General features: G+C 37.8%; 1 protein-coding gene across 1 annotated transcript; it reads right to left on the bottom strand.

Moving 5' to 3' along the window:
• Positions 1-1,089: 1,089 nt before the first annotated feature.
• LOC111057672 (fatty acid 2-hydroxylase-like) lies at positions 1,090-12,156 on the bottom strand (the record flags this gene model as incomplete). Its single annotated transcript, XM_039445576.1, is given in 6 exon segments — positions 1,090-1,383; positions 5,359-5,414; positions 5,416-5,771; positions 7,127-7,285; positions 8,956-9,130; positions 12,034-12,156. Coding segments are annotated over 6 exon segments (955 nt in total), but the record flags the coding sequence as incomplete, so codon positions are not given.
• Positions 12,157-13,026: the final 870 nt, after the last annotated feature.

The raw sequence follows: 13,026 nt of genomic DNA, 5'->3' as shown, positions 1-13,026 counted from the left end.
TTGAAAGCAGCAAGTTTGTGAGAAATAGGATGACAAGAATGAAGAGGAATGATAACATCAGTATGGGTTGGTTTTCTGAAAATCTTGTATTTAGTTTTAGTTATTTAGATTGACAATGGTGTAATAACCGAACCCGGTCTTTCTAATTGGTGACGCCCTTTAGCGTATTTAGATTAAGTCTAGTTTAAATTAGTTTTAAGTCTAGCGGTAGTGGCGAGGCCGGCAGCTGCTGCGCCCTAGCGGATAAGTTAGTATTTAGATTATTCTATTGCATAATCGCCAGTTGAAGTTGTCAGCTCGGATCGGATGGTGAAAAAACAGGATCGGTGCTGTTTTTTCGATTGTTGCCGTTGAAATTCAATTTTACACGTTCATCGTTGTATTAAAATTATTATCGATATATTAACTGTCCCAAGTTGGGGAAATGTACAGTTTTTCTTCGTTATTTGTGAATATATAAATTGAAATATTCAACTAGTGCGATCGGACTTTGAATTGTACAACAGTGTAAAGTAATAGTCAATATAGTAAAGTTATCTTCCAAGCAATTTTCGGACTGATCAGTAATTAAATTGATGCCAGAATTAACATACATCGGATAGGGGTAGCAGATGTACAAGAGAGGCCAACACCTTTTCCCGACTCCGTCTTGTCCTGCCACAAACCTAATTCCAATTCCTGGAGTAAGTTGGTATTTAGTATTTAAAGAAAACTACGTGCTGGTGAGTAACCAAATAAGTCACTTCTGGTATGAATTTAATGCTGAAAATATTACTTACTACAATCAATCTATTAATTATTGCTCTCTTTATTCTAGCATATTATCATTCAATATTTTGCTCTTTAAATTTATCGACAGTCCTCTGCTCTCGCTTGTAATTTGGGCTATCCACTAATTATAAAATAAATCAGAGGTTTTTTGACAATTTCTTAGTCTTTTTCATTCAATATGAATAATTACCACAAAATCAACTTCTCAACTACACAAAAAGTACATAATATTCCATCAGCCCAACTATAATAATAATTATTAGAGTTCTAGATTCAGGAAATATGTTCTACAGTGTTATAGAAATGAGCAACATTTTATTAGTTCAACAACTTTTGTATTATAACTTTATTTACTCTGTTCTATTTTGTGAGGATCTGAATATTTTTTTCACTGTTCTTGAAGGTAGGAATACTGAATTCACTAATAATTATTATATACAGAGATTATCAGTATAGACTACATAAAAAACAATGGAACAATTTGTGATATTTCTGTTGAATCTTAGAGTGAGAAGAACTTTGTAATTCACCATCTCAGTTCAAATTTGATGTCTTTGAGTGTGATCCCAGTTTTGAAGACATGGTCCCAGAAACTGCTGCTTATCCCATAGCCTGAAATTATAAAAATAGACCAGTTGTCACATATGGCTGCGAAACATGGATAATACTGAACGAAGACAGCAAAACTCTTATTGTCTTTGAAAGGAAGATAGTGAGGAGGATATATATATGGTCCAGTCTATGGGAATGATGCGTGCAGAGAATGAAGAAAAACCGGGAAATAGAAACAACTCTGCAAGGCTAGATTCAAGAATCACGAGGGTGAAGAAGAGGAGGAGGAAGAGGAGTAGGAGGAGAAGGAGGAGGAGGGGGAAAAGTTGGTGAAGGAGGTGAAGGAGGAGAAGAAGAAGAAAAAGAAAAAGTAGAAGAAGAAGAGGAATAAGAAGAAGAAGAAGAAGAAGAAGAAGAAGAAGAAGAAGAAGAAGAAGAAGAAGAAGAAGAAGATGAATATGAAGAAGAAGAAGAAGAAGAGAAGAAGAAGAAGAAGAAGAAGAAGAAGAAGAAGAAGAAGAAGAAGAAGAAGAAGAACAAGAACAAGAACAAGAACAAGAACAAGAAAAAGAAAAAGAAGATGAAGAAAAATAAGAAGAAAATGAAGAAACACCGGGAAACAATTCTGCAAGGTAAGATTCAGGAATTACGAGGGTGAAGAAGAGGAGGAAGAGGAGTAGGAGAAGGAGGAGAAGGAGGAGAGGAGGAGAAGGAGAGAAGGAGGAGAAGAGGAGAAGGAGAGAAGGAGGAGAAGAGGAGAAGGAGGAGAGGAGGAGAAGGAGGAGAAGGAGGAGAAGGAGGAGAAGGAGGTGAAAGAGGAGAAGCAGGAGAAGGAGGAGAAGGAGGAGAAGGAGGAGAAGGAGGAGAGGAGGAGAGAGGAGAAGGAGGAGAAGGAGGAGAAGGAGGAGAAGGAGGAGAAGGAGGAGAAGGAGGAGAAGGAGGAGAAGGAGGAGAAGGAGGAGAAGGAGGAGAAGGAGGAGAAGGAGGAGAAGGAGTAGGACGAGGAGTAGTAGGAGGAGGAAAAGCGGCAGAACACGTAGAACTAACGGCTCAAGATGATAGATATGACAGCTCTTCAGTTTTTATTGAAATGGTGACTGAACTGTAGCTTTAACGAAAAACTGTCAGGAGACAAAAGTTTTAGAAATTGAATTTTCTATCGATTTTCATGAATATTCAGTTCCTTCTTTCGTGCAATAGAGAGAATACAGCTCATTAAATCGTTGATGATTGAGTGACTTCGTAAGATTCATACAGCTCTTCAGTTTCTCAACGAATTATATTAAATACTCGATAATCAAATTGTATTTAGCTTTTTGATGGATTATATCATATCTTTGATTCTTTCCCAATAAAATTTCTTGATTAACTGAGATTCAAGGCTGTAAATTCAGAAACTGAGACCTTGTTACAAAAGGCTGTTTACTTTCTGGAATTCTAGTTGAGATTTCTGACGCTAGGTGCAGGAGCGTACAGACTCTGAGTTTCAGCCGTCTGTTTTCTCAGCTTGATTGGAACAGTGTTCTGGAGCTCAGATGCGAAATCTTAGATCATGAAAATTGGTAGTCGGTTCAGTTTTTTATCATAACTTCTGAAAGGTACATCGAGACGACTTTAGGTGATATCCATTTTGTAGACGAGAAATGCTCTACAGTTTTATATAGAGAAACGTATTTCAACATGATGAGAATAAAAGGACTAGAGAGTTAAAATGTGTGTGATTGTATTCAAATTCACTGAACTTGTTCTCGATTCGGTTTTTACCGAATATTATTATTAGTATTATTATTATTAGCGCTATACAATCATATATACGGTTCTTTTTTTGTTCCCGATTCAGTTTTTCAATTTCGTAAAGAAATAAATTATCTGAAAATTCGTACCAAGAATTTTTCTTATAGATCAATTTAATTAGACATTTCTTTTCATTTTTTCTCTCATATTAGTTCAGAATGACATATTCAAAATTTTTCTCTTTGTAAAGTTTAAAATGTGTGTGATTGTATTCAAATTCACTGAACTTGTTCTCGATTCGGTTTTTACCGATATTATTATTAGTATTATTATTATTAGCGCTTATACTATCATAATATACGGTTCTTTTTGTTCCCGATTTCAGTTTTTCAATTTCGTAAAGAAATAAATTATCTGAAAATATCGTACCAAGAGTATTTTTCTTATAGATTCAATTTAATTACATTTTCTCTTCATATTATTCAGAATGACATATTCAAAATTTTCTCTTTGTAAACTTGTTTTAAAATATTTTTTTTCGCTCATGTTCTCTGCATTTCCTTCTATACCAAATAATGGTCAAATTAACGAATATGACTCAACACAAATATTGTCACTTTCATGCTCTTGAACCTGCAATTTTTCACATTTATTGAAAATAGACTATTAGTAACAGAGATCAAAATTGAGTTGAAACACAATATTTTGTAGGCCTACTCTTCTACTAGTATTGTTTTATTTACAGTGAGTCGTCGGTCCCGGCTGCCTAAAAAGCAGTCGTTAGGTCATGTCAGAGACCCTGAAATTGTTCAGTTGCGACCTGAAAACTCTGACTCCAGACCTGAGCCAGCCAGGTCACTCGATATTATTATTATTAACAGAAACATATTTTCATGAGTAATGTCACCCAAGCATCTAAACACATAATTTCTCTGCGGCCCAATGGAATTATGGGAATAGAAACGAAATTGTGTTTAAATGTCATTATACGGAAAAATTTCACAACATATCAGCTACAGTATGCATACAATAAGTACATCGAAAGTACTAGTCTGTCGAAAGTACTATCGAAAGTACAGTCTGTGCAAGTACTGCGAAATATTTATATATGCCTATTCCTACCTTAGACTCATTCTCGCACACAGGCAGTAATGCCTCTGCGAGAGTAAATATTTCTTAATATATATATATTCGTATATGGCTGTCATTTCTGTGGTGCTAACATTGTCTTATTTTTATTGTAAGGTGTATTATTTTTTATGATGTAGGCTACCACTGTGATTGCTTGTAAGACTTGTGAAATAAATAACTTTTTGAATTGAATTGAATCGTCAAAATTGGTTCTAGACTTCTCTGATGTATCCCAATAATAATATATTTGGAAATCAGTGCTACAATATTTATCGCAAGCACACCCCCTTTTTCATGTATATATTGGGTCGATGTCAAACAAGGCAAACGTCAGAAGAGTCCTGCGACAGTCGAGGCCAGCGACGGTAGAGGAGTTCTGAAAAGAGGCCTCACATGTCGCCTGTGTCAGACGACAGTTGAGACCTCTTTAATTTTTGTACAATTGAGACCTGCGACCGCAGAGGACTCCTGAAAAAGAGGCCTCAAATTTCGCCTGCGTCAGGCGACAGTAGAGGACTCTTCAATTTTTGTACAGCCCGACAGTTGAGGCCTACAACAGTAGAGGACTGGAAAACAGGCCTCTACGTTCGCAGGCCTCGACTGTCACGCCCCCTATATATTGACAGCGCTAATAATAATAATACTGAGGGTGATGCCCACTTAAGCTCTAAGGCTTGTGCGTGGGTAATGAGTGAGAGGGATGATGATGAGAGGTGATGACTACGTTTTAGCATAGAGAAACAATAGCATGAGTAGATATCCCATGGTATAGGGTGTTTATGTCGCAACTTTTACTGTTATCTCAAGTCGATTACTGTAGATTATTACTGTTTTGTTGGGGTGAGAGTGTATGAACGGCTCATATGAGAGACTACCAGCCTCAGACAGCTTGTTTACTATGGCTTGAGATAACAGTAAATGTTGCGACATAACACCCTATACCACGGGATATCTACTTATGCTATTGTTACTCTATGGTTTTAGGTAGTCGGGACCGATGACTTATCGGCTCCTGCGAAAGACAGGGTAGCCGTATCAAAACCGGATTGTGCTGTGGTCAAAAACTTTTTGCCCCGGTCGAGACTCGAACTCGGGTTTCTTGATTATCAGACTAGCTGAGAGTTGTTACTGAAAATAATTAGGTCTATGATGTCTTTTTTTAGTAATTACCGCGATCAAACTGGGCGAAATGATGCTGGTTATGGCGTCGCTTAAGGCGGTACATCGTGACCCCGGTGCGGGCGATCCGTATGCAGATAGAAGTGCGTAAGATCGTAGCCGAGGAAGCCGGTGAGGGCGCCCGCCAGTACAGCCGTGGCCAGGGGGGCGGCTACCGCCGCCGCCAAGGAGGCGGAAAGCGCCGCCCGCACCGCCAGGTACGCCAAGGCGGCAAGAGAGAGCGCCGGCGCGGGCGGAAAGAGCAGGCGACGCGTGTCGAAGGGAGCCTTGTGATGGAGGCCGTGTACGCCGAAGTGCAGCGTGATGAGTAGCCGTGAGGCGGACGGCGGGCATGCGTGGAACAGCCAGCGGTGGATGCTGTACTCGACTAGGGCCACACGCACAGGCCCACGCACCAGCCCAAGCTACCAGGTAGCTGGCGGCTGCAACACATATTAATCCTAGATGAAAAAAATCATGTTTTTGGACCAGATTTTATAAACGTATAGAAAACTTGAAAATAGGGTACCTTGATTTTTTTTTGGAAAGCAATATTTTCCTCACCTATGGTAATAGGGCAAGGGAAGTAATAAATTAGATAAAAATGAAAATAACCATTACGCCATGCGCGTCGACGTATATACAGGTTTTTGAAAATTTTGCATTCAAGGATAATATAAAAGGAAGAAGGAGCCTCTTTCATACGCCATATTAGAGTAAAAATCTGGTGTGGCGCACTCACACACACTTTCCTTGCCGTTATGAAAATTGATCACCTGACGCTAGTGTACCCGCGCATCTCAAGTCTACTATTCAAAGATTTGAGCCAGCTGGTGACAGGGAAATAAGGCTGGAGACACACATGAGGTCTGCTATCTCTTCATAGTGAATGATTCAATAGAATCAACAATAATTTCCAATGTAATCACATTTTCTCGAATTAAAAGCTTCTTTTCAATTTTAGGTGAAAATGTTACTGAACATTAATTGTAGAGATTTTCATGCTCAATCTACTCCACTAGATTTTTTTTGTTTCAATTGATTCTCAAGCCTGATAATTGGGAATCTATCTGCATTGATGGGGCGGAGCTTCTGAAATTTTTACAGATATGGGACTTGTGGCAGTTGATAGAGCTTATCGATGACTATTTTAGGTATGAATTGATCAGAATCGTTGGAGCCGATTCCGAGAAAATCACGAAAAACCCTGTTTTTGACAACATTTTCGCCATTTTAGCCGCCATCTTGAATTGCATTTGATCGAAATTGTTCGTGTCGAAACCTTATAATGAAAGGACCTTAAGTTCCAAATTTCAAGTCATTCCGTTAATTGGGAGATGAGATATCGTGTACACAGACGCACATACACTCATACACACACACACACACCACACACACACACACAAAACACACACACACACACACACACACCACACACATACAGACAAATACCAAAAACCAGTTTTTTGGACTCAGGGGACCTTGAAACGTATAGAAATTTAGAAATGGGGTACCTTAATATTTTTTGGAAAGCAATACTTTCCTTACCTATGGTAATAGGGCAAGGAAAGTAATAATCAGACTATAGAATTATTCATCATAAATCAGCTGACAAGTGATTACACAGATGTGAGGAGAAGCCAGTCTATTGCTGTTATTCCATAAGGTCTATAGTTTCAATCAGGTACTTGTGGATGAGAATACTGCGTGAGGTCAACTGTTCACAGAACTACTAGTAATAGTATGGTGAGAGAAAACTTCTGTACTGCTTTCTCCATACCAGGAGTGCAGTGCGGGGCGAGACAACGGTCAGAGACTCGAGGAGGTCGGACTGGAACAGGCGCAAGTTGCGGTCCACTGGAGCTAGCAGCCACGCCTGGTAGTTGTCTCCTAGGTAGCCCACCTGCATCAGCAGAGGTTGCGACCAGTCGATCACATCCTTTAACAAAAATAGCACATTTATTAGGTGAAAAGCCTGGTTTTCACCAGTAGAGGAAGAGTTCCCTGGGCAAGTACTTGTGAACGAGAGGAGGAGAAATTGTTACCGCCAACCAGTTGCGGTAAGTAACCAGTAAGTAACCGCTACGAGCGCTACCTCTAGTTCCTACAGAGCTATTTGAACTATCGTTCGCCGAGGAACCGTTCTTTTGAAGGAGTCGCTCTCGAGTCATCGTTCACTCAGTTCAGTGCAAAGTCGATCCCGCTTCCTGCTACGTCTCGTGTCGTTTTCCCGCTCCAAGTTACATTCATGTCGATTCTCTACAAGATTAATCCGCTCCGAGTGTTTTATTACTGTGATGCCGCTTCAATATCAACCTGAGACTTATTATTGTTGATTATAATTCATAAAGACAGTATAGAACTAAGCAAGTTGTGCTTCCGCCTAGTGTAGTGAGATTCCCGCCTTTGTATGAAAGACTTTGTTTTACACCGCTTTGTTGTATTGAACTTGATTTATTTGTTTGAGTAATTAATTTGATCAACTTATTGTTGGTCTGGTCCTTCGATTAATAAAAGTGTATTCGTTTCAATTTGTGTTCACTCAGTCCAACCTGGCTCCACCAGTAGAAGCTACTAAGTAATTTGTTATTGCGCCCACCTCGGTGGCCGTAACAGAAATGGATGAGCGAGAAAAAAAATGAGACCAAGAAGAGGAAGATGAATGAGAGAAGGAAGAAAAGGAATAAAACTCCAAATCAGTAGATAAAAAGAAAAGCAATGATGAAGAAGTAGAATAATTGAAGGAGGATAGATTGGAAATGTGGAAGAAAGAGAGAACTAGTAGAACAAGAGGAGGAGGCTCTCTTTTGCCTGATTTCATTAGTGGAGTTAATGGTAGAGTTCCCTGGGCAAGTACTATCTTGTCAACTCTCCCAATGAAAACGATCATGGTAGAGGACTACTTTTTAGTAGAGTGAGTAGAGTAGAGTGAATCCGCATAGTACAGGGATCTCTCTCTTTAGCCTGATTTCATTAGTAGAGCTAGTGGTAGAGTTCCCTTCCCTGGGCAAGTACTAACAATCATGGAACTCTCCCAATGAAAAACATCATGGCAGAGTCATGGTAGAGTACTAGTTTTCAGTATAGTAGAGTTGGATAGTACTCTACCACTTGCCTTCCCCAACCTCCGCTTCTCACTCTACTCTACCACTACCATGCTAATGGAAACAGTATCAAGCTAGTAGAGTAGAGTATTGTCATTTTGAGGTTAGTTCTGTTCACTAGACAACACACTTTACCTACTATTCTCAATTATGGTAGTAAAAACAGTTACTCGACCAAGTAAGTGGAGTAGAGTTACACTTTTTGTGTAGTTGAGAAGTTGATATTGTGGTAATTATTCATATAACATTAGTTTATCAGAGATTGACAATGGTGTTACAACCGAAGCCGGTATTTCTAAGTATCAATAAATCTGTGGTTTTTGACAATTTCTTAGTAGTTTTATTTAATAAGAGTAGATTTAGTACGCCAGCTACTCGACCACTAACTCTACTTTATATGTGGGTGCTACTTGCTGTTTTTTTTTACTTTAGGACTATACCGTGCCTCAAACAAAAACCTAATCATTGAGAAAGTATTCAATTGTATCTGTTTTCTTTGACTTACTCGTTCCAAATCTTCAGTATCTATGGGATCGACATTCAGCTTGTCTTGCACTCTATACTCTGGCACAAGTTTGAGAGCAGCCGGCGAGTGGTTAGTCCGCTCCAATGTCTCCGAAACGTCGCGGCCCGCAAATCGTTGCAGGGTCCTCTTGCCGCCCGGGTGGAATTTGCCGAATCTGCAACAAATTTGAACAATATTTCGAGATCTATCGGGAATAATAACGGAAAATATGGCACTGGAAGGACTGTTTGCACAGTGAGTGCTTAAACTCAAAGTCTGTTGAATTAAATTGAATGACTGCCTTTATTTTTCCTAGAGAGCGAAGTTAGGGCGCAGTCGGCCCTCTCTTACACTTGACTCTCAATTATAAGAAGTCTTTGAATTGAATAGACTCAAAGTCTATTGAATTGAATTGAATGACTGCCTTTATTTTTCCTAGAGAGCGAAGTTAGGGCGCAGTCGGCCCTCTCTTACACTTGACTCTCTATTACAAGAAGTCTTCTATTGAGAGAGGTCTGGACACGCGGTGATATTTATAGTCTTGTTTTGAGGGGTTTGCTATTAGACTAAACTGATGAAGAGTAAACGTGATCTTAGTATGTGTTTAATATTATAGAATATAGGATAGATCTGAGCCATATATACACGGTGTCCAACGGAAGATGTAACAGTCGAAGACCATGGTTTCTACATTGAATTTGCAACAAAAAATGTCCAGTAAAATTTTCTTATATCGGCCTTAGTTTTCGAGATATTACGATTCTTCGATATTTTCGAAAAACGTCGAAAACTATCAGTCAAAATCTAATTCTAATGGAAAAATTTACAATAATATTCATATAATTTGTTCTTTTGTTTGACGTTTTCAAACTTCTTATGAGCTTTCAAACTGTTTGTAATTTGGCTTTGAACACGACGAATGTACTCTTTTCAACTTTGAACGCTCATAAAAAGTTCAAAAACGTGAAACAAAGGAACAAATTGTATGGATCTTATTGGATATTTTTTCCTCTTTCTAACCATGTCCTTGGAATTGGATTTTGACTGATAGTCTTCTAGTTATTGACGTTTTTCAAAAATATCGAAAAATCGAAATATCTCGAAAACTGAGGTCTATATAAGAAAATTTTACTGGGCATTTTTTGTTGCAAATTCAATATAGAATTCATGGTTTTGGCTGTTACACCTTTCGTGGGACATTCTGTATAAGGTCCGATTTGAGATTTAATATGGTCAAGATTAACATTGCTGTCCTGACGTATTTTAATAGACCATGTTCAAACTAAATTGTCGACCTGGTTGGTTTCTTCCAAGTTCGATTTGTTAGCACCGCCTGGTTCGTGGGTTCGGATCCCGCCGATGGCATGGACGTTTGACCATCTCATCAATTAATTCACCATCGCCTCTTTCCATTATCCACGCACAACCAAAAGGCTCATGTGGGCATAATCATCCGCAATAAAAAAATAAAATTAGCTTAGGTCCATATTATGCAGATACTCGGTTTAAACGGAGAAATGTCAGCTGTTCGTTTGAACCCCGTATGAAACACATTATGGTAAATGCAACCGTATTTACAAGTAAACGTGGTTTAGTATTAAACGTAGTGTTGGGTTTGGAGTCACTTTCTCCAAAGTTGACTCAGCTCTTATGAACCCGTTTAATCAATTTATGGTTGCATTGATACTGTTTTTTAATCAAGTCTACTAATTGGTCAAACTGGAACTTGAGTTTAACGTTTTTCGAGAAAATAACCCTTTCGATTTGAATATTGATTTTATTCAGTTTAAGGCTGTGCAAAGGCTAAAAATAAACTTTTACTCGTGATATTTTTTCAAAGTTTTTGATTTGTACATCATCAAGAAAAAAGTTTGAAAAGTTCTCAGGAAAACATTTTTCTATCTCTGCTTCTGAGATCTTTTCCTCCTCCTCCTCCTGTGCTGATCTGATCTTACTTCTTGAGCAAAGCCTAAAGCTCAAGTTGGGACAGAACATTTCAATTCGAAAAGAGATAAATCCATGATTCAAATTCAAATTCAGATTGGTTTATTCATAAAATATAATATTCACAGAATATAAAAAGTGTTATAAATTACATAAATAAATTCTCGCTGCCTGGATGATTTGTCCGTGTGCAGGGAGGAGTCGCAAATTATCAGACAGAGGGCAAACACTAGCAATATAAATAAATTACAAACTATGAATAATAATAAATTTGGAAGAATATTAAGAGAGTTTATTACAGTAATAAATTTTAAAACTAAAGGTAGGAAAAAAACAATAAATAAATAAAATAAAAGTGTCAGTCGACGGCGGTTGAAGGGCTGAGTTGGGAGTGATATAGCTTTATTAGCGTGGTACTGTGTGTAATATTTGAATGGTATTTTGTGTTCAGAACTAGAAATATTCAAGTAAAAATTAGATATTTAGAGGATAGATTCTTCTTGGTATTGTTGATTTAGTAAAACAAAAATTTCCTGAAAATATCAATTTTTAAGATACTTATGCAATTTACTAGAAATAACCAAAAATAACTTTTAGTTGAGTTATTTTTGGTAAATTGAATAACTTCACCAAAAATTGTTATTTTCGAAAAATTTTGTTTTACTGGATCGACAATACCATGAAGAGTCCATCCTCTGAATCTCATGGATTTATATTGTACCGAATTTGAAATGTTCTGTCCCAAAAATTCAAACTTCAAGACGCTCATATCTCAAAAAGTAATGATCGGGAAAAAATGTTTTCCCAAGAAAACTTTTTTATTTTGATAGCTTGATGATATACAAATCGAAAAACTTTGAAGAACATCACGAGTAGAAAGTTTATTTTTCAGCCTTTGCACAGCCTTAATCAAGTCTACTGATTGGTCAAACTGGAGTTTGAGTTCAACGTTTTTCGAGAAAGTAACTATTTCGATTTGAATATTGATTGGATTCAGTTTAAACTGATATGTTCCATTTTAACTGTGAAAACGGCCTCTAAATCACTAAACACGGCCTAGGACTTTCATCAGGCAGTATTGCATATACTTTACAGAATGTCGACATCATTGACAGAGAAACTTTTTGAATATGCCTGCCTGGTAATGTCGTGGTCGGCTCCATTGAACTTGACATCAGTCGGGCTTTTGTCGGATCTCTGCCATCAATCATTGTCCCCGGTATCCATGCATGTTCAGCGATTGTCTGTGGCGTTCCTCTGAAAATAAACCCAAAAAATAGTTATTTGTGCAACTAGTGCGCAAAGTGACAGTTTGCTGCACCGAAAGAAACGTTTACGCCCGAGCCGTAGGCGAGGGCGGAACGGTTTCTTGAGTGCAGCAGAGGAACTTTGCGACGTATTTCACATTAAGTTTTCTACAGTTACCATTGAATATGAAAAGTGGGTAATTATGGGTAAAATTGACTGAAATGCATCAAATGTTTTTCTGTGTAATTTTATTATTGATAAAAACTTAATCTAAAATCCTAAAATCCTCGTTGTCCTTGGTTATAATATATAATGAATAATAATTAGCGCGTTGTGCTTCGTTGCACCTCTGCTCACTATAGCAGCCACAGCAGTCACTGTTACCAACTTCATTTTGATTTTGCTGCACTGTTGCTCCATATAACCTACTAAGTATTTTCGTTGCCATGTTGCAAATCTGGAGTGCAGAAAAATTTTTCCGCACTAGAACGGAAAAGTGATTCTTTGCGTTCTGTAATCAGTGCAGCAATGGCCACTTTTCAACGTAACTGTAGGAAAATGAAATTTAAATCCGTTTGCCGACACCTAATCAAGAAAATCACAAAACCCTAACAAAATACAGACCTATTGAGTGGAAAAACACTAAGAAATTGTCAAAAAAACCACAGATTTATTGATACTTATCAGTTTATCAGAGATTGACAATGGTGTAATAACCGAAACCGGTCTCTCTAAGTATCAATAAATCTGTGGTTTTTTGACAATTTTTAGTCTTTTCATTCAATAGAATAATTACCAAAATATCAACTTCTCAACTACACAGAAAGAAAAAAAATAACTAACCGACCTACAAATTCATACACAAAAAACAAAGGACCA

This window comes from Nilaparvata lugens, unplaced genomic scaffold (assembly GCF_014356525.2).
Source record: "Nilaparvata lugens isolate BPH unplaced genomic scaffold, ASM1435652v1 scaffold7312, whole genome shotgun sequence".
Taxonomy (NCBI): domain Eukaryota; kingdom Metazoa; phylum Arthropoda; class Insecta; order Hemiptera; family Delphacidae; genus Nilaparvata; species Nilaparvata lugens.
The sequence above is the reverse complement of the archived record's forward strand: the minus strand, read 5'-3'. Positions and strand labels throughout refer to the sequence as shown.